This window comes from Semicossyphus pulcher, unplaced genomic scaffold (assembly GCF_022749685.1).
Source record: "Semicossyphus pulcher isolate SPU_LCO1_2020_fin unplaced genomic scaffold, fSemPul1.0.p SCAF_28, whole genome shotgun sequence".
NCBI lineage: Eukaryota > Metazoa > Chordata > Actinopteri > Labriformes > Labridae > Semicossyphus > Semicossyphus pulcher.
Genome location: NW_027211702.1, coordinates 3,440,874 through 3,464,287, shown reverse-complemented (window position 1 = coordinate 3,464,287; position 23,414 = coordinate 3,440,874). Strand labels below are relative to the sequence as shown.

At 41.2% G+C, this 23,414-nt stretch overlaps 1 protein-coding gene across 1 annotated transcript in view; it reads right to left on the bottom strand.

The window, feature by feature from the left end:
* Window positions 1–23,414, bottom strand: part of whrna (whirlin a) — a 184,660-nt gene that overhangs the window by 76,778 nt on the left and 84,468 nt on the right. Inside the window, exons 2-3 of the mRNA XM_069677279.1 lie at window positions 15,464–15,682; window positions 4,145–4,270 (exon numbers count right to left, since the gene is read on the bottom strand). Coding sequence (XP_069533380.1) covers window positions 4,145–4,270; window positions 15,464–15,682 — 345 coding nt within the window. The remainder of the gene's footprint in view (window positions 1–4,144; window positions 4,271–15,463; window positions 15,683–23,414) is intronic.

The following is a 23,414-nucleotide window of genomic DNA, read 5'->3' as shown; positions in this document are numbered from 1 at the left end:
CATTTTTGTGTTGTAAGATTCAACAAAGGGTTAAATATTTGATTAAACTAGAGTCCTTATACAAACATCACACTTTTTACACGACAAATTAACTTAAAGTTGTAATCTCGAAGATCTAACTTTCCTTCTGTTAAGCAGCACCTATAGTGATAACCAGTAATTTGCAGGAGCACACTTCCCAGATATCCAGACAGTGTCGCACATGTGACGTCCACGGTTGGCTCCAATTGTAACTCTTGATTTTCCTGGCTGACGGTCGCTTTCCTTTTCAGACTGTTTGCCTTCATCTGAGCGTCGAGTTTGTTTCTTTTTCTTTGGATTTTCACTTATTTTTGAAGTTGTATCTGTAGTCATCGATCTTTTCTTTGTTTGTTCAGCCATAGTATGTTACTGTTTACTCGGAACACTTGCACAGAACGGAAAAGCAGAGGCTTAGCTCCGCCTCTAAAACGCGTCACTAACTGGGCGCTGCTTGTGATTTTTTTCGTTAATGTCACCACAGATACCCAGTCCGTATTACTGCAAATGCAAAGGCTTTCATCAGTGGGCCATAGGCTCAATCACCATTGTGTTACCTCATTCGGCGATAGATAGTGACTTAACAGACATTTATTTAAATGAAAACATTTGAGATTATTAACTAATATATTCACTCTTTTTTCATGATCAGAATTAAATTAATGTAAATAGCTAGTTTTAAAGCCATGTGTGTAAAACAAAGTTCATAAATGCAGTGTACAGACTATAAAGTTCATGTTTTGTACTTGGTGTGACACGGTTCCAAAGCATGTATACAGTTACACATTTTCCCTGGACTTAGTAGCTAAATAGATTTTGTCAGTCCTGTCTGTTTGGGTTGGTAAATTCTAATGTAAATTATGGATATCTGGAGGGACATTCTTTACAGCAAACATATTTTAATGATCTTGCCTTTGGCAGTAACAATGCCAGAAACACCAGTGAATGTGCTGCTGATGTCAACAGGGATGGTTATTCAGGATAATTACCTCCTTGGAGAGATGATTTATTCTACAGACACGCTCCTGACCTATTTTAATGGCCGGCTCATCTCTGAGCTTTAAATACCATGACCTAAGATTTAGTGTTTGTGTGTTACACCTATCTCCTGCCTACCTTGGTGTGTGTGTGTGTGTGTGTGTGTGTGCGTGTGAGGTTGTCTATGGCTGTGCTCACTCTCCCTCTTTCACTCTCTCACTCTCTCGACCTCCCCCTCACTGTCAAGACTGCGCCTGGCATACGTCCCTGTAAAGCCAGCAGTTTTTTGGAGCGTCACTCTAAATTCAACAAAGGGGTTGTAACACATCCCGCCAGGCAGGAAAATGTGTCGTATTTAGATTTAGTTTCTTACACTGAAGCCTGGACTCAAGTATGAATGTGTTTGCTCGTGCTGGAAGCTCATTTCCAAATGATGAAAGTCCTCTCCCAATACTAATACGCCAGGCACCAACACAGAGAAACGAAGATGGAATTGGTGCCAAAAAGAAGCTGAGTGAGCTCTGAAAACTCTTAGCTCCTCTGTTTCCAAGAACACAGTCCTGAAAGAGAACACCAGCTACATACACGTGAAAAAAGAAAAGAACTTGAATAGCAGAAACATGAAAAACAAATGAAGAGAGTGTGATATTATCAAGTCTTTTCTACGTCTCGTCTTTACTTTCCCTCTTCTTACTAAGAAGCCTTTCTGGTTGCAAACAACACTCCACATCAAGATGCTGTGCTGAGCATGAGCGCCTGTGCGGGCCCTGTAATAGGTGCCTGTATAATTGGCTGGTTGACACGCTGATCACTAACAGGGATGAGATGAAGGGCTCAGGGGAGGAGACGTCCATCCTCACCCTCCCTCTGTTGCCATGTCACCGTGACAAACACACATCTGTTAGCAAACCAAGCAAAGCTGTGCACCCTGAGGAGCTTTTACTACCCAAAAATGGAAAGATCAGTGTGCAGACAAACTGCTAGGGTACATCTGTCGTGCATTTTGAAACAAGTAACTATCAATGACTGTATATTAAAACGGATGACGCATCTCCACCTGCTATAATTGTACAAAAGTCTTTATAGTTATGAACTAACTATCATGACAGAAACCATGTTTAAGAATAATTTATTTGATTTTAAAATTTTAAATTTTAAATTTTACAGTTTGACTGATGTCCCATCTGTTAACATGGAGGAGGCGGGCTTTATGACCTATCCTGCAGTCAGTGGGGGGCGTTCAAGATGTTTTGGCTATAACTATACGTCACATGAAGTCCAAACAAGGCATTTTCCTTGATCAACATCCTGTAGTTTTGCTGCAAAAAACCCCTATGTGAGCTTTTTTGGGTGATGACAAGTTGAACCATACTTTCACACATGAAGAACTTATATTTGCTCTTCTCATATAGACCATGCTGATAATCATCAAACATTAAAAGTACCTAGTTTACAACCTTGTAGAGCAGAAAAGAATTATGAAAGAAGCACAGAGGCACATGTCAGAGGCCTGTGATTGATTGATTGATTACAGTGTTGGTCCAGGATGAAAAGCAGGCTGTTGATGGAGGAAAATATCCTACAAACGACATTGTGCTTCTCACTCCCTCCTTCTCAAGTTTGATGCCTACTTGGTAAACATGTCATTAACAAAATATCCCAGCCACTTAAATGAACAGAAAACCCTGTTTTTGTTCAGCATTCAGAATGCCATTTATGTTAAAGGACAAGTTCAGTATTTTCAAACATGGGCCCTATTTTTACAAATTTGCATGTCAAAATGACTTGTAGGAACAAAAACTTTTGGAATTGGTCCAGTAGATGTCCTGTGCCGTAGCCGCGATACGGCCGCAATGGCTGCAACATCCCTGGGGCAAATGCGCCCGGTCAAAGTAGGTCCACTAAAAGTGTTACCCCAGGTGTCCGACAACATTACAGAAATGATCCCTACAAAGATCGTCCTTGTTTTAAAGAGTAAGATCCTTTTTGTGTAACCAGAAACAGAAGTCTCGCTCAAAGAGAAGTCTCACTCTGAAATCCCACAGGTGGCGAGGTGTTACCTGAACAGGACGGTGGATCAAAAGCCTCATCTTCATTGTCTGGCTTTTGAAATATATTCTTGCTTCCTCTACGTAAACAAATCCTCTCTCCAACTTTAACTCACGTCTATACCGTCCTAAAAAAAAAACCGAACTTCTCCTTTAAGACCGTCTATAAGCACCCTTGATTCTGACTGCAAGCATCAAGAAAACAGTAACTATTATCTTTGCTATAATAATGAACAGCAGAATAAGTTTTTGAATATAGCTTAGATGTTTGATAACTGAAGGACAATGACATGAGTTGTTTTCAAAAGATAATAATTTCTAATAGTAACGTCAAATTCATTCATTATTCCCTCATCACCGACTGCCTCCTCTCAAAGGGCACACGACCATTACTTAGAGATGTTCGAAGGGTGAAAACCTTTAACATTTTAAGAGCTTAGCTGTTTGACTGCAACACTGATTGCTTTTCAGGACCTGATGCCCAATTTAGAAGGCAGTAAAGTTGCAGCTTATCCAACAAATAGCCTTTGTTGCTCTTTAAATTGTCTTCAAGGAATTACTTCTGACAGCCCATATGGTGTCGTAAAAGAGGAATAGCAGCTGGAAGAATGCCCTTATGTAAACAAAACACATGAATGCTTAAGGCAAAAAGTGTTATTGTGTTGTTGTCTCACTGAGACAGAATTGCTGAAAAATTCTTTTAAAGGAAATTTCATCACTGAGCGGCCTGTATTCTACACAAAGCAAACAGTAGATATAAAAAGCAAATCTAATCCGACAAAGAATCCAGGCAGCCCCATCAGTCAGAGAGATCTAATCATAGACAGGCCCAGCGCGGCTGCACCCTGATCCCTGTATGCTGCTCTGCTACTGTCAGTGTACTCCATTAAAAACCCAACCTGCTGCTCTGTACCCGACCCTGCTCTGACATGCTTGTAAAGACGGCAGGCGAAAGGAAAGTCTTCCCTCTCAGGAATCTAAGCTTTAGAGAGTTGTAAATAGATTTCATATGTTGAATCAAAGTGAGACGCTGTGAGTTTGAGACAGTGTGTGAGACAGTGTGTGAGAGACAGTGTGTGAAAGATCAGCTGAGGTCATACCTTGAGTCCTCCACACTCTGCAGCTGAGCCCTGGTCCACACCAGTGATGTAAATACCCAACGCATATTCAGCTCCCCCCCGGATCATTAGACCCAGAGACCGGCCGTCGTCCAAAACCAGGTTGACCTATAAAATACAGAGAGAGAGAGAGAGAGAGAAACATGGGGTTCAATCTCTAAAAATGTGCGAGCTTGACACGTCTTAAACACAAACATTGTTTTAATTGGCATTTTGCGCTCTTGTTTGTGTTGCCTGACAGGCTGCCTGATTTGCTCGTGTTGTCGGGCCACTCACAATGAAATGGAGAAATGAAACACAATGCATGGAGGAAATGACAGCCCCGCTCTGAGCAGGGATTATGCAGCAGAAAATAAAGCATTTCAGGAGCTATTCAGATGTGGTGAGTCAGAGCCGTTAATGAGGAGGCTGAATGTGCTCTGATTGGAGGAAAGACTGTTTGAATTGGTCAATCAGTTTGTTTACAAGGCTCACCCGTGTCAATCCCCCTGATGAACTGAACAGACAATATCTGATGCTGTTTGAATTCAAATTATTCACCAACCAGAATCATTGGACGACTCCGAATTATGCATAAATACTTGCACAGTGACTCCAGTTTCTGCATTTGTATGACCGTCTATTTAACATCGTCATTTAAGCTGGTAGCATATTCAGCTCTTTACTTTACTTCCTGGAAATAAGAGTAAGAAGCTCTTTAGTTCAAAATCTATTTCCCTTAGGTGCTAAGCTTTATGCTGCTTCATGCATTGTCGGAATCTTCTTACATAAAGTCTCAAAAATGTCCACATTTATACAATTGATCGGCATCATTTGTTATATTGGATTATTTTCCACTATGACGATAGAGTTTTACTCTTGCTTCTCAGAATATAGGATCACTTCTCGAGCAGCTCAAGCTATAGCTTCATCCAGTGGGAGCCTTGTGTCATCTAAACTGCCTCAATTCTTCACAGCATAGATTCAACAAAGTGTTGGAAACATTCCTCTGAGTTTGGCCCATACTGACATGATAGTATCGCACTGTTGCTGCAAGTTTGTGGGTTTGATATCTGGTGAAATTTGTTCATTATGGAGGCCAATTGAGTAGTCTCAACTGTAAGCTAAAGTACATGGCGCAAGGGCCTGCACCTGGCACATTTGCTTTTTTACATTTGGTGGGGGGGACATTTGGGTGGGCCATGTATTTATAGGCCTACCATCTATTCTGGTGGTTAATATTGAAATGGAGACACTTTCCAATTTACCTTAAACTTATTTTAAACATTTCTTCCATTTGCACCAGGACTCAGCTGTTGAACCATGAGACAGTTGAGTTGTTCAATGGTAATGCCATTGTAATTGTGTTTCATTTGTTTTATCATTATGATTCATTTAAGAATATACTGTGTGAACTGTGTCAAACTGGGAGCTGATGTCATGCTTCCCTTCAGCATGGACTAATACAGTAAAGAAAAATGTTATGTGTATGTCTTTACCACATGACCAGAGACCTGGATATGTTTTATGTTACGTTTATACCTGCACACCCTTTTTGTGTCATCCTCACCACTTTAAAGAGAGGCCCAGGCTTTGCAGTAGTCATACGTTTGATTATTGCTATCTATAAAAAATAGTCAGAGAAGCTGTTGCATGTTTTAGAAGTTACTTGGTTAACAGAGAAATGCTGCTCAGTAAAATACCCACACCTGGATTTTAGTTTGTGGACAGCCGGTGTATGACTGATGGACATGGTAAACAAAACCAAAGCATTCCTCGCAGTTTCCCATGATTAGTGTATTGTCTTGTTATCTCTATGATAACAGAGAACATAGACACATAGAACACACTCACACTTAAAATATCATTTTCAAAGTTTGGACCTTTGTAACTTACAGGGTTCTTAAATGTTACATTTTTCTAAGGCCTCAGGTATGTTAGTGGTAATGCAGGTTGGGGTGTAAGCATCATCTCCATTGTGTCCTGTTACTTTCAAGAGCAAAAGTCTATTCAGTACCTGTGACCTGTGAAAATAGAATATTAGTGCATTATTGTTGAAAGTTATGATAGAACTTGCAAGCTTTTGAATGATGAGGAGATGGAACACATGATCAGAATGCTCCCTCGTCATAATTCCTGTAGAATGTTGCATCACAATGGACAGATCTAGAATGCAGCCTGTTCTATACTGAAAGCTCATTTGCGTTCAACCAACTGACCTGAGTAGTACCTCTCTGTCTTACTAGAAAACAAACCATCAACTATTGCAAACCAAAACTTTTTTTAAATCTACCACTCTAAAAAGTACTATACTTACTACAACAACTCAAAAAAGTCCTGATATTTGGACAATATCAAGTTGAACTGTGCTTAAACTGTTGAGTTAACTGTTACCACTGTAATCTTCCCGGCCTCACCTTCACCTTAACTGTACCGTCATGGACAGAAGATTCAGCCAAGGAAACTGGGTAAGATTGTCTAATTTAACCAAGACGCAATTCTTGGTGATCTCATTTTTCACCAAATGCCTCACAAGGCAATGTCTTCATATTTTAAGGAAGCCTCTTTTCTGTACAGTTCTCATTAGTGAGTGTTTTAAAACTTAAAGCAGTTATTGCAGCTGTAACTTAACTCCAAACAAACTCAACAGAAACAGATGTTGCAGAATTTCTTTCATAACTTTGTAAAACACAGAAAATACAGTCAACACTGCCAATACTCTATATGCTGTGGAGATTTCTGGTTTGGTTAAATATGTCTCAATTTAAATTGCTCCCTGTTGAGTGCTCCAGGAGGTACTGTCCCTAAACACAGTGTGTGAATAAGCACACTGGTTGTGCTTTTCTTCCCATCCATCCACTACATATATGTATGTTGCTGTCTTTCAGGCTTTTGGGCAGATGCATGTTGGTGCCTTTTATGCTCCAAACAGACCGGCTGCAGTGCTGCAGCAGCCCCAGCAGCCCCAGCCACAATCTGCTAATGCAGTTGTGCAGGGTCTGAGAGATGCCCTGTACTCTGCAATCAACGAGATAAAATCCCTCAAAGAGGAAAATAAAACTCTGAAGGAGCAGATTCTGTCAGAGCATAAACAGGTGGAGGTGAACCAGCTCCGGCAGCAGGTCAAAGAAAAAGATGACCTCCTCATAGGGGAGGTTAAAAAGCGACGGGCTAGAACCAAAGCCCACATTGACACCTTGCACCTGCTGGCCCAAAAGGACAACGAGCTGAGGAGAAGTGAGGAGCAGTGGAGGAGCAGGTGTGATGCTCTGGAGAAGAGCCTCATTGATAAGGCCAACCAGCTGCAGGTATGCTGTCTCAGCTCAGTGTTTCACTTCAGATTACTGACTTGTTGTATTCTTACAGGTGGTTTCAGATGGGCAGTAAAAAATACTGTTTTTGTCTCTTCAGATGCTCACCGTCATGAAGGAGCAGGAAGAGATACATATTAAAGAGGAGGGGAAAGATGAAGAAGAGAAGATAATGGATAAGAAAGAGAAGATGAAGAAAGAGGTGGACGAAAAGGTGGAAGACAAAGACAAAGAAAAGGAGGAGAAGGAGATGAAGAGGAGTGAGGAGACAAAAGCTCCAAAAAAGGAGCAGGAGGAGAAGAATGTGGAAGAGGAGGTGAAGGAGCATGATGAAGAGAAGATAAAAGAAGACAAAGAAAAGATGGAAAAGCAGAAGAAAGAAAATAATGAGGAAGAGGGAAAAGAAAAAGTGGAGTGCAAAGAAAATGTTATGTTGGAGAAGGAGACGGAAAGGAGTGAAGAGAAAGAAACAAATAACAAAAAGATGAAGAAGGCAAAGAAGAAGAGGAGGAAGAAAAAGAACAGGGGTGCAAACTGACAGCAACAGTCAGGAGGGTGACCCTGCAGCTTGTTTGAGTCATGTGACAACTGTGGGACACCCAGTCCTCTGTAACCTAACTCCCTACCTATCTTACCCACTCCTTTCTTCCTAACCCTTCCACCCGTCTACAACCCCCCCGCCCCCCGCCGGCGAACCCTCCTTCACCCCCAACCCTTACCCCTTACCCCTCCTTCACCCCCAACCCTTACCCCGTACCCTTTACCCCTCCTTCACCCCCAACCCTTACCCCGTACCCTTTATCCCTCCTTCACCCCCAACCCTTACCCCTTACCCCTACCCCATCCCAACCCATCTTTTCTGTTGCATTTATTAAATGTTGTGAACATTAAAAAAAAAAAAAAAATCATTCTGTTCTCATTCTTGTCGAAGCTACAGCTGTCTGTTTATGCAGACTGTCTGTGTATATGTATAAATACATCATTTTACAATGATCAGTACTACAGCATTACTGTAGCCTCATTTTGGTTTTCAGATGTATCTCAGAGAGCTTGGGTCTGCACTAATATGTGATGTGTTCTCTATGACAACCTGGCAAATCAGGGAAAAAGTATAATTTTGATTGTCTGGTCAAAACTGCCAAATTTATGATGGCAGCAGCTCTGATCGATTATATTCATCATTCAAAAACTTTGCATTATACCATGTAATTTATTCCTGTCCACATACTTTTGGCCTACAGCTGCCTCAGTGCCTCAGCTTTCATTTTAAGTCGAAATACTACAGCACAATTATATTTTCCAAAGCAGAGTTTGTGCTCCAACATTATGGTAACAGTTTGAGGAAGGCCTTTCCTGTTTCAGTGTCAGCACTCATACTGAAAAAGTGTCAATTTCTGTAGAGTGCTCCAAATTTGTAGGAAGCAAATGTATCCTACTTGCACCCATCTGTACGCCTGTGGGCGTATTGATGTAGGTGGGGTCCTGCACAATATTGGGTCATTGCAACTTGAGGAAGCACAAAGAAATCAGCCATTGCTCACAAAAACCTGGTCGCAGGACCTAGAGAGCTATGGCCCATGGTCTAAAGCAGTGGTTTTCAAAGTGGGGGGCCGCCAGGGGGCGCTAGGGGGGCCTCAAAAAATTGGAGAAAAAAAAAAAAACCATTTTATTTTTTTATTTTATTTTTTTAATAACCATTTGTCCTGAACCGTACAACATGTAAACTGCCGTAATCTCAGATTCTCAAATTCAGCTGCAAATTCGGCATGACGACGTCATAACGACATCATAATCTGTGTAGACCTGGCGGTTGTTATCAAGCGGCTCTGCTCCTCAAGCTTGCGTGTAGCTAGCTAGAGCAAAATGGACAGGTTTTTGACAACAAATAGACCGAAGGAGCAGACCAACAGCCCTGCCATGGAGGACTCTGCTGCAAAAAAACCTAAGAACTCAGCATAACTCACTCTCATGAGGCAGCATACATTAAGTATGGCTTTACAGCAATACAGAAAAATGGCCATGATTGCCCGAAATGCGTCCTCTGTCTGGAGACCCTCTTAAACGAGTGTTTAAAACGTACGAAACTTCAGCGTCACTTGATGCAAAAACATCCGGCAGAGGCCGATAAAACAGTAGACTTCTTCAGACGTAAAGAAGAGCATTTGGTCAGGCAATCTGCTGCATTCACACAGCAAGCTACCGTGCCCGAGCGGGCCCTGAAGGCATCATTTTTAGCCTCATACCACATTGCTCGTGCCAAAAAACCTCACACAATTGGAGAGGATTTGATTCTACCAGCTACCAAAGACATTGTCCGAGAATTGCTTGGTGAGGATGCTGCCAAAAAAATCGACGCTGTCCCACTCTCTGTTGTCTGTGGGTTTGGGGGTCCCCGGCCAGAAGCTAATGCTGTTTGGGGGGCCTTGGCATGGAAAAGTTTGGGAACCCCTGAGCTAAGAAACCAGTTAGAGATGATTTGTGCTTGGTGACATGGCAAGTTTCCCTGCAGGAAGCAGGCATTAGATGATGGGTATACTGTGGTCATTAAGAGATGGACATGGTCAACAGCAGACTGTGGCATGTAAACGATGCTTAATTGGTACTAAAGGGGAAAAATGTGCCAAGAAAATATCCCATATCTCATAAAATCACCACCAGCAGCCTGAACCATGAGACCTTTTTACACTGTCAGTTGAAGGGCGGAATTATTACACCTCTGTTACTTTCGTGTTCTATGCTGAACGCACCGAGGCGGAATGGTGGGGCGAAGTCTTTCCGCGTCTGTGTAAACAGCACAGACGGCAGGGTGAAACAGCTTTGTGTGTGTGTGTGTGTGTGTGTGTGTGTGTGTATTTGAATTGTCACCTTGCGCGGTGCCCTATTTAAAACGACACACTGGGGTGGCTATACGCCGGCGTCGCTTGGTCCAATGTAAAATGACAAAGGTAGCATGAGGACGGAGCTTCATTACGGCGCTGAACCGTAGTGTAAAAAAGACTATTGATTCAAGGTGGACGTGATCCATGCTTTTATGCTGTCTATGACAAAATCTGACCCTACCATCTGAAACTTTAACTCAATACACCAGGCAACATTTCTCCAGTCTTTAATTATCCTAATTTGGTTTCCTGTCCTTAGCCGAACCCATCGTGGTCTTCTGATGCTGTAGACCATCTGCTTCATGGTTTGACGTAGTGTTTGAGTTACTGTCTTCTTTCTATCAGCTAAAGCCAGTCTGCTCATCAACAAGGCGTTGACGCTGGATATTATCCCTCTTTTTGTCCGATTCTCTGGGAGCCATGGTTGGACGATGATCCTGGCAAATCAGAATTTTTTGAAATACTCAAACCAGTCCATCTGGCATAGGCAAGCACACCAAAGTAAAGTAACTTAAATCACATTTTTTATTTCCTCATTCTGATGCTTGGTTTGAAATGTAAGAGTCCTGACCATGTCTAAATGCCAGATGTGTTGACCAGCTGCCATATGATTGGCTAATTAGATATTTACATTAGCGAGCGGTTGAACAGGTGTACCTAATAACGTTTCTGGTGAGTGTACAATAACCTCGGAGCTGCTACCTCATGCTTATGAAAGCCTTTAAATGACTTATATGGGCCTGTTTTCTGTCTTATGCTAGAGGCCGTTTGATAAAGGTTTCATTTTAGTGATTGCACAGCACTCGCAGTGATACACAAGGTCTATTCTGCTCTTCTTTGTTTTGTGCCGCTTCATCGCGAGTGTCCCTCACCTCTACAAGTATTTACTTTGGCTCTAGAGCCTTTAACTCCCTTAATTTCAATAATCTGCTTAAGTCAAAGCCAAACTTACATGGTGAAGATTTCCAGTCTTTATCTACGATTCCTTGACCACGTGAACCACCCTGTTTAAAATCAATTTCAGGCTCTGTCAGAATTTGAACCCTTTTAGGCATCTTAAACTCGAGATTATAACTTTACTAAACTGCAATATACACATAAAAGTGAAAATAACCCATCATGCCGACCCAACCTTGACACTAGAAATAAAAATTGATTACCCAGGCTTGGAAACAATCATGCTATCGCTCATTGGATGAACTCAGCATTTTCAAAATATAGACATTTAGAAAGCAAAGAGTCCACATTAAAGTTTATGCTGTCCACAGGGAGAGGTTAAGTGCCGACTCAGCTGTGCCAAAATTTAAATCATACATTTGCCTCCATCAGAGTGCCTTGATTACTTGCCACGATCCTAATGTAGCTGTCTCCAGCCAAGATTGAAAAAAGGGGAATCAGTTGCACCATGGCGACTATAAGATGACATATATGCAAATATCTCCATTAAACAATGTCAGATTCACTCTTCTTATTTCCCCGCTGGTGAAGCTTTGACATCTGGTACAGAGATCTTACTCTGAGCCAATGCATATGGTGCTGCAGCTCCTTTTTTTAATTACAACTGTCTGCATATTGCAGGTAAGCCTCTAGCTGCGTGGGAATATGGAGTCATCACGTTCTCTCTGGCATTTATACAGGACATGCACAATAGTTTTAATTATCACAATCCTACTTTTATTAGCAGCACAGAGAAGCTATTAGGGCTCTTAGAGTTTTCTGGCCTCCATTGTTATCATTGAATCATTTCAATGAGCTCTTTCTCTCTGAAATAAGTCCCACCGGTCTGGTGTCCCTGTTTTGCAAGCAGTGGAATCTGAGGTGTCTTTCAGAGAGCCTTTGTTTGGGAAAGACAAGTGCAATTAATCACAGCAGGGACCCATGAATTGTGTTTCTGGGATTACAATGGGTGAAATTGAGTCACTTTCCCGTGCGATGTCTTGACAGCCAACGTAACACCTGTAACCATAGCGACAGTATGCAACCATGGTAGCTTTGGATGGGCTTTCTGTTAATCATGACACCAAAAGCATAGATGTATTGCCAGACTGTGACTAATTGACTTCACAGGGGCTTTAAACACTCACATATTTTTTAAGTACCTTAATAAACTGGGTTGTAGCTCACTCACAAACATATAAAGTCAAACACTCATTTGAATTCATCAGACTGCAGATTCTCAACAAGGGAAAGTGGTTTGTTCCCCACGAAGGACCAGACCTGTGGTTGTCCAACGAACTTGTTCAAATGGACGCAACCTCCATTGATTTTATAATTGGTGATACCATTAGTACTGAACGTTTGCAAAATAAATAGATGCACGATCAGGTTTTTCAAGCCAAGCCAGCATGAGACATTCAGCATTGCTCGAGCATCCTACAGAGAGCGAGTTAAGAGAGTGAGCAAAGTTATCTAGACAGAGTGTCGAATCCAATAAGTGTTTAACTGCGTTTATATTCTTAAGAACAAACAAAACCTCACACACCTCCACACTGCGGGAAGTTGCCAGACTTTGTTTCAATGCAGCCTAAGCCAAGTTTCATCCTTTCCCGCTGTATGTAGGCTCTCTGGCCTGCAGATCTTCTATCCACGACACAATAGACCATTCTCATTTCCAGGTCACCAACTACGTGGCAAGGTACTCTTTAGCCTCTGTTACAGACAGGCAGAGGGCAGAGGAGAGAGACGGAGACGGCCATGACACCTGGTTGCAACATTTTTTCCGGACTGATAATTAGGGGCTACAAATCCATGCACAAAGGTTTGACTAGTTTGTATATATATATATATATATTGTTTTTCTTATTCAAAAAGGTGCAGAAAATTCCAAAAGAAAGGTGATTGAAAATCTTCAGATGACACATTTTCTTTTACAGTCAATAGAAAAGAGCAAAGAAGCTCAAATAGCCAGACATCTACTACACACTGCGCTTGATTCATATTTTCTAAACACTTTTGCATGACAGTAACTACAGCCTGTATTAATGGAGCTGAAGCAGATTAGATGAATGTGCGGCTCTTAGCTGCAGAAAAATTGAAAGCTGAAGTGTAATAAATCTTTTAAATGGCTCTGACAGCTCTTCCCTGCAGGTCAGGAGGCGGTGACAGGGTGCAGTTTTGTGGGACTGAAGGTCTAATTACTGTTATTGTTTAACTTTTTCTTTTTCTTCAACAGTGTCCATCATCGGCGTAAGCTTACAAAGAGTGTCGATTAATGTGCACCGTCTGTGAAACTTTAAACTTTATAAATGAAGGAAATAAATAACCATTGTCTGTTACTGACTCTTACTTTTAAAATCACTTTTACTCTTTTGTCTGCAAGCCAAGTCCCCTATACACAATTTAGTGAACATCCAAATTAAACTGCCATTAACAGCCTCTGATATTCATCAGTCTGGTTTTAGAGCTAACCACAGCATAGAAACTTCCCTGGTCAAAGAAGTTTATTATCTTAAAATTATTTCAGACAACAATAAAGTTTCTATTCTGGTACTTCTTGACCCCAGTGCAGCCTTCGATATTGTCGACCATTTCTCTGTTTCTTTTGGCAACTTTAAATCAGATGGGTCCATCATTCAGAGATACAATATTTCATGTCACTCCTATGCAGTTATACATATCTGTTTCTGTCGACAACCTTAGCCCAGTGAATGACCTCATCCAATGCATTGCTGATATAGAAACTTTGGATGGCAACCAATTTTTTACAGCTAAGTGATGACAAAACAGAGACTACATTAGTAGGCCCCAGGGCTTTGAAACACCAGATTCACTCTATGTTAACTCCCCCACTGGCAAAACCCTGCCAAAAACCTGGGTGTGATTTTTGATGTTGATCTTAACTTTCAGAAGCACACATCTAATATCTCCAAGACTGACTTCTTTGGAACATGTTCCAAGTTACATGTACTTCGAACATTCTGAAAAACTAGTTCATGCATTTATTCCAAGCAGACTAGATTACTGTACCGCACACATTACTGGACTGACAAAGCAGTCATTAAACAAACTCCAGCTTATCCAGAATGCAGCAGCCGGAGAACTTACTAAAACCAGAAGGTTTGAACACATAAATCCCATTTTAAAATCTCTTCACTGGCTCCCAGTAAAACAACAAATTGATTCTAAAATACTTCTCATTGGGATGTGCCGGGTTTGCCATTGTCTGCACTTTCTTAAAATCTGTTTTAATAGTGTCTTTTTATGTTTTATGTTCCGATTTGATATGCTCGTCATGCATGATTTTAACCTTATGTTTTTAATCTTAAGCCTGTCGTATGAAATGTGCTATATAAATAAACTTAATTAGATTTAAACTTGATTTAAAACTTTGCATTAGTAACATAAATGGGGCATGATTTTGCAAATGCATAACCTATTTGTTATCTCAAATATATTTGGAACCTGAATTTGTTGGGTGCTAATGGGCATCAAGTTTTCTCAGTTAAAAGAAGATAGAAAGCAAAGACTGATAATAGCCCAGTGTTAAATGTCATTGGCCATTACAGATCCCAGTAGCTAAAGCAAAAGCTTTCTGTAGTTTCTGTAGTCTGTTCACATTCACAACAAACGCATCGTCTTGCAGCGTGAGGAGGTAAATCTAAAGATGGAGTTAAGTATTTGGAGTTTAGAGTCCAAAGACACAGCACAGCAAAAAGGACTTGATGATCTTCATCAGCTTAAAAACAGTGCTTAGCCATGCTGAATGTTAGAAAACCTGGTCACAGTCTTAATGTTGTGTCACAGCATGATGCCTGTTACAGAAGCAACATATTAAGTGCCTTTAGGGAAAGATGTTTTCTGGGCTGTTTGTTATGGTATTTATGATTAATGGATGAAACACTTTTAGATGCATTTTAAATTCTTCATGAATATTTTATTTTATATTTTTCAGCAATAACTTCAAGTTATTAAATTATCTGTTAGCAGTATTTTGCAAACAAAATGTGTTAAAAGTGCATAACGGATGTAAGATGTAGGGTTTAATGCCAAGGCCACCATCAGGCCTAATTAAAGGGATATTTTATTTAAATTATGATTGTGTTTTTTTACATTCACTGATGGTGTGATATGATGCGAAAAACCAAACCTTCATTCTAGCACCTGCGTGTTTTGTTTTCCATGTACAGCCTCACCTTCTTCTCGTCTCCCTCCTGCAGTAGCTGCATGTTGCTGCGTCGCTGGCTGTCAGTTCTTCTCAGGGTGGCACTCCGATGCTCGGGCAGGTCAGGGGGAGGGGACACGCCCCGGCCCTGAGGGTCAACCCAGGTATACACATGGTTGGTGACGTAGCCACCTGGAATCCGCCCGACTGAACGCACAGAGAGGCAAAGCTTTTTACTGCCCTTCAGCACCTGAGGAGAGGAGAGGAGAAGAGAGTCGATCAATGAACCTGTTTATAATGAATGTGAAAAAAGTGTTTTCTAAGTACCCAGAAATCCACACTTCATCAACCCACATGAATACTAGATGGGTACAAGCACAGTGTGGGGTTGTAGCTGTGAATATTAAAGTGAGACACAACGTAATGTGGGAGAAAATTAAAGATTACAGAGAAGAAACTAACTTTTTCTCCACCAACCAAGAACCCCCAAATGACCAAACACCCACACACACACGCACACGCACACACACACACACACACACACACACACACACACACACACACACACAAAGTTCCAACACGTTTCTAGTGAAAATTGCTGTTGGCCGAGCCTCATTGCCTTCTGATAGCTTGCAGTATGTGCAATCCCTCTGCAGATCAATGTATTCCCATGTGTGCGGCGGTCTGGAGAAATCAGACTGAATGGGGTGGAAGCCGTTAATGAATCAAACAATCTTTGTGCGCCACAAACACAAACAGGACCTCGTCCTTCATCCCAGACTAAACACAATCACAAACACTGCAATTTTAAAACGGATATCACTGCAGGAAAATGAGCCCACTTCATGAGTGTAATGCTTTAGCTTGAGAGGTAATTATTTTCACACCCACTTTATAACCAATATGTTAAAAAGGCCTATAGGCACATAAAAATTACACATTCATCCATGTCATCATTGCCCCAGGATGTGTATGCCCAACATTTTTCACCAACCTTTTCTAACTGCTACTGGGGATATTTACATGATTGCAGGCCAGAGAGCTTTCGAAGCAAGGCAACATGGGCCACATTAATAGTTTCTAAAATCGCATTTACTGGTTCAGAATGGAGGTCACTAGGGCTCCCACATGATCACATAGACTGCTAATGTTGCTTGTGGAGAAATCTCATCCCAGCAGCTTGTATCAGTTACCCAAACCCTGTAAGCACTACGGAGGGACAGAACCAATGCTTCATGGGAAAATAACCATGAAGCATTAACCAATGGCAACTTTTAGATAATTTGTATAACCATGCATGCTACTACAATACACATCAGACATAATATTCTATTTAAACAAAAAGGACGACATCCTCGGCATACAGGGGAACTCTCAGCCCACTATAGCTTAAATCGGCCTTCCTTCGACCGAGCTGTTCTCGTTGTCCTTACAGGCAGACAGGGGAGTTGCCAGGTTCGCAACTTTGACCATGCTGGAATTTATACAAGAAGAAAAAGCCCTCGTAACTCGCATCCCTAAAAACCATTAGCTGCATCAGCATAATTTCTTAAAAGAAACGTCCAATTTCTGTCGTCGTGGTGATCCGCTTCATTTCTACTCTTGAGATAAATATATTCAAAGCTCTCTGCTGCTTGAATTAATGCTGCTGATAAGAGTTATTTGAACTTTGTTGCAGATTCATCATCCTTTAGTGCATTGGCATTTGTATTTCTGTTGTGTTAAGTCTACAATAAGGGCCTGTGTCCATAAACATTGCTCATGCTTATTACGCTGACAGCGCCTATTTTCTATACAAAAACATTGCAGTTCAGTGTTGTCTTCGCCCCGCATCCTCACCGCAATAACGCCCTCGGCGTCAGCTGTTTTTTGCCGCTGTACTCAAAGCTGAAAATAGTTTAACTTTTGGAACACCGCCCAACTCGTCAATGTCACTTCTCCCTCACTGACCAATCAAAATCAAGAAGGCGCGGGACTTCTGATATCAACTTTGTCAACAACAATGGCGGAGGAGAAGCGGATCGTTTCACTTTTTCAAGGGTTCAATTTCCAGGTGTAGAGCTGCTGCTAATGCCAGGACACAAATCCTTTGCATCGTTTTTATGTTTCTCTGTAAAACTTCCATGAATAAAAGCAAATATTAAGCCTACAGAGAGATTTAAAAAAGACTTAACGATCACTACCAAGGGAAGCGGAAGTGCCATCAGACAACTTTCATAACCTAGCAACAGTAAACGCAGAGGAGAAGACACTGCCAGTGCAAAGAGCGCCATTAGTGGACATAGGTCCTTAATGTTGTTCACACACCTATCTTTATCATATGATGAAGTGATTGACTGTTGTCCTTTCTGCAGACTCTGTATGTAAGACACTTCTCTCGTAGCTCTTGATCCCCTGGGGATCCAAACATTGAGAGAGATGAATCACAAATAACACAACCCCTCACATTAATCCTCCTTTATCTGTCTTCTTCCTCCAACACTTGCAAGAAACTACTAAGCGCTTCTGTTGAAATGTCTATACACATATGCTGCTAGCAACTCTAACTCAAATTATTACTTGTCATAGTGCGGTGGATTGCAGAGAAGGCCCGTCTCCCTGAGCACAACGCTGTTGCTGAATCAATTTCACAATCCTGATTTGTGCTGAGAGATAATAACTTCAATTCTGGGGCAACAAAACCCTGTCAGCACTGAAGCTGACTGGAGTCATCACACCCTCCTTCCCTCCCTCTTCCACCACCTCCCCTCTTTGTGGACAGCATCAATGCAGAGGTGTAGATAACAGAATATACCAGATAAGTTCAGCAACACATGAGCAAGCACAAAACTGGTGGCTTTATTCAGACAGAGAGAAAGAGAGAAGATAAAAACTAAAAGACAGTGAAACACGTGACACACACAAGCCTCAAACAGCAGGAAGTCAAATGGAAAATAGCCCATCTTCCTGATTTGATTATTGTGTCAAAATTCTGTCAGTATTGACGACAAAGGTTATCTCCTATATTTGAACATTGCACATCACCAGCGCATGGCGGGTGACACATCCCTCTGAGCCATCAGACATCAGCAGGGGGTCCTGGGAATCGAAATGCAATCAGGACTCGACGTGTGCAGCCTGAACACACTGAACATGTTGCAAAACAGGAAACTGGGGTGAAGATTTGAACATAAAATAAAATTAGACCAGAAAATTCAAAACAAAGTGCATAAAAGTTTAGCTGGTAGCAAGGTTTGAAGCTCACAGTATGATCGATGTTTGCTAAGTGCAAAAACTGTATAATGTAAAGTATGTGCATGCTGTAGACTAATATTATGGAACTGGGACACAGCTAATTATTACTTTAAGATTTGCTGTTTAAGAGGCGAATAGAAAATTCATCGGGATGACTTTGATATGATGACGACAGAAGAAGAAAAAGTGAACTCAAAGGGCTGTAAGTGAAGCATCCAGTGTCTAAAGCAATATTCAACTGAAATTAAAGGGCTGTTATTTTTATTTGATGATTGTTAAGATCCAGCACATCGGTGAGTCTCTGAGACACAACCAGCTACAGAGCATCACTCTGATTTATAGCACCAAACTGGCTTTATCATGGTGCATGCATATCTGACATGTATATGCATATGCAGGAGAATGCAAATGAGCAGTGTTTAAATGCAATGAGAAGTAGGAGTGCAGGGAGTATGGACAACATAACATAGGAGAAGAAGATAAGGACAATGGAGGTGATGGAAGAAGGGTAGTGGATTAAACAGGCTGCTCCTCTCTGTGAATAAGAAACAGTGGTAATCGACTAAGCAGCCGTGGCACAGCGGTCCTAATGCATCGTCCCCGGAGGAAAGTGCTGATAGTGACACCGGGCTGATGTAGCTCGGCCGTGCTTGCAAGCAGCGCAAACAGCGCTGTGAAAAAATAATGGAAAATATAGCAGCGCATAATGGGAAACGGCATCTGCAGGTACGCTGCTTTCAGACGATGCGGCGAATAAACAATACGCTCTCATCAGAGTCTAGGCAATCCATTTTAAGCACAACAGCTGACTGCACAAAGCCCTGCAGAAGAAGCCATCCAGCTTGATGACTATGGAAATGCATGGTCATAGACTTTAGGAGGTATAAAGGTACGTGGCGTAAGGGAAATGACAAATAATCAGTTTAGTTATGTGAAGGCAGTCGGTCCTTTCTAGCAGTGAAAAGACCAGATGGTGGGCTGTCACTGGGTTTAAGTACACACAACACAACACAAGCATACAGAGACAAGTGAGGTAAACATCGGTTCGAACACAGATTTAGCATACCAAGTAAATGGAAATGTACCTCTAAAAAAATTAGTTACCTTTTTCTAAGGAGTGAAGACAGCAACAAAAAGACAACTCCTGTGAATGTTGTAAATAAGAGCAAATAGATTGATTGAGAGCCAAGATGAGACTGCACGCTTTGAATTTTGCATTTCTATTGCAGACACTGCAAATGATTGGACATGAGGGTCAAACACATATTCTCAGAAAAGCTCATGATGTTTTTTTTTTAGTATTCAAATTAAAGTAATAATCTTGAAGATTTCCATTTAATTAATTGTCTGTTAAGTCACTATCTCTCACCGAATGATGTAACACAATGGTGATTGAGCCTATGGCCCACTGATGAAAGCCTTTGCATTTGCAGTATTACAGACTGGGTGTCCTTAAGAGACTTCAAGCACAAGCGGCACCTGGTTAGTGACACGTTTTCCGTCACCCAGCAGTGGTTGGTCTGCCAGAGAGGGTAGGCGGAGCTAAGCGGCTGCTTTTCCTCTCTCTGCAAGTGTTGCGAGTAAACAGTAATCTACTATGGCTGAACAAACAAAGAAAATATCGATGACTACAGATACAACCTCAAACATAAGTGAAAATCCAAAGAAAAAGAAACAAATTTGACGCTCAGATGAAGCAAACAGTCTAAAAAGGAAAGCGACCGTCAGCGAGGAAAATCAAGAGTTACAGCCGGAGCCAACCGTGGACGTCACACATGCAACACTGTCTGGATATCTGGGAAGTGTGCTCCTGCAATTGTTCATCACTATAGGTGCCGCCAAAGAGAACAAAACTGAGATCTTCCAGATTACAACTTGAAAGACCATTAATTAAAAAGAGATTTTTAGTGGAGCTTTAAAATAAACTCACTACAGGAGTCATAGAAGTCATCACATTTAGGGGGGAAAATTGCTTAGTTGGCAACACTGGGCCCCAAGTGTAGTTAAACCCCCACTGCTCCACCTGATGTTCAATACCAAAACAGAGTCTCTGCTTTAATGAGGCTCAGAGGAAGTTTTAGTTTGGACATGTGGATTAATGAGAGTAAAAATAAAACAGTCCACAATTCTTCTTTAATGCTGGCACACTATTTGGCTGCAGAGTGAAACCACTCAACGCTAATTGTTCCCGCTAATTGCGCACTCTCTGTAAGTTGTCGTTAAGATACATAATGTACAGGTGAACAAAAGTTCATCAAAGAGTGTAATTGGAGCACAGTCGCACACAAACAAACACACCAGCCTGCACGCACATCAAGCGCACAGATCAGATGCATTAAAGTGAAACTGAAACAACGAAACCAAAAAGCAGGCGGGCAAATTGCCTTTCACCCCGTTTGTTTACTGCTGTCAGAGCCGATCTGTCAACCACAGGAGATCAGATTCACAAAACACACACACACACACACACACACACACACACACACACACACACACACACACACACAGAGGGTATTGATATTTGTAAGAAAAATGTACTGTCATAAATCTACTTCCACAAGACTACTACAAGCACGTCTAACCTGGATATTAAATTTGAAATATGACATGATATATAACAGATTGGGTGAATCACATATCGTATTATTACATTAACGTACATATTGTTCTAATGCGTATTTCAAGGTCAAACCCTGTTAAGTAAAGTATAACAATGCACAGTATTGCATGTTTGACAATATTTTATATTGCCAATATTTCAAACTCATTCTCATACTTGTTTCAACTTAATTGCAGAGACCATTCAGCCTCGGCTGTAGCTGAATAAACATATCAGAAGAGGAGTTGGGTTTATTGCCAAGTAGGTTTTTTACACATGCAAGGAGTTTGTTTTGTTGCGGAACAATTACAACAGAAGTAAAGGCTGATACCGATATTTCATTTATAACCCTTATAGGCCAATACTGACAACATACTAATGTTACCATGCATCCCCAATCATTTAAACTATCAAGCCCCCAAGAAAGCTGACCTATCACACACACAGAACATCCTACACACTTAATCATGTTCAGCATGCAATCACATAAACTTTATTTAAACTTTTTTGTACCCTTAAACCTAACTATAACTATCCTGTAATTGTATCAGTTCAAAGTGAAAGACTGAAAAAAGGACCCATTCCATGTATTCCCGCACCGACTGAATGCTCCACAAAATGGCAAAACCCAAACATAGAAATAGTCACACAACATTGACAAACACACACACACCTCAATAACTTCCAGCAGCAATGCTCACGGCTGAGTGCTGCAGTCAAGTGCCGTAAGATGCGTCTTGTCTAATGCCCTGTTCACACAAACAGACTCGCACACAGGAGACACGACAGGAGACCATTTATTGTGACTTCAACCTTGAAGCCATGCTGGTGCTGCCCAGCACTACCCAAACACTCACAAGGCCTCCAGCAGGGAAACATAAGAAGGCTTCAACTTGATGTACAGTGAGTGTCCTCTGATGCACGAGAGCGCTAACTTGAAGACAACTTATCGAACTTAGTTTGATTCATTGTTCTCTTCACGGTCAACAGCGTCCCAACTTTTTACTATAATATACTTCTTGAATAAGAAGTAGTATACATGGAAAAGCTTTGCTCTGGAAATGAACTACTGGTTCATGTGCTGGTACAGTTTCAACGTTCAAAAATTATTTCCCAAACAAGGTAGAGTGTAAATGATCTGGGCTGGTGAAAGACAAGAGAGAGCTTGCAACTATAAATCCATATAAGTGAAAGAGATGCAGCTTAAATTAGTGTAAACACACAGCCTCTCTCTTATCATTAGCAGTGGTGGGACAAAATATCAATTCGGCAATATATAGTGTAGTCCTGACTCATGTAATACAATTATCGATAGGCTGGTGCCAATTATCGATATTTTAATTTACAAATGTAAGGTGCCATAAAGAGATCTCCCTGCGATTTTGTGTCACAGCGTCACTACTTCCTGACTTCTCACTCTGGAGCTTATGACATAACTGAGAGTAACATGAACTGAAATGAATTGGCCAAAGAAGTTATCGTGATGTATCATTATATAACTGTACTGCAATATATCGATTATTGCAGGATCGCTGTATTGTGATATTATCATTATCGTGGGTATCGCGTATTGTATCCCGAGGTACGATTCCCACCCCTAATCATTAGGGCTGTGTGTTAGCAAGACTCTGGTAACACAACAAGTATCATGATGCAGGGGTTACAAATCAAGATATGGTAATATATTGGCATTCTATAAGCAAGGTGATATATTGAGATTTAAAGAAAAAATCTATGAGATTTTAATTTATGTGCTCTTGAGCGCCTTCCTAATGTAACCTACAGCTGGCTCCCTTTGTCATGGTTCTGACTCTTGATTGTATTCACTTTCCTGTTTAGGCTGTTTGCCTTCATCTGAGCGTCGAATTTGTTTCTTTCTCTTTGGATTCACACTTATTGTTCAAGTAGTGTCTGTACATCGATCTTTTCTTTGTTTGTTCAGCCATAGTGGATTACTGTTTACTTGCAATGCTTACAGAGACCAGAAAAGCAGCTGCTTAGCTCCGCCTACCCTCTCTGGCAGACCAATCACTGCTGGGTGATGGAAAACGCGTCACTAACCGGAATGTCGGTTGAATGTTGCCACAAACACACCGTCCAGAAAAACACGATATACTGCAAATGCAAAGGCTTTCATCAGTGGGCCATA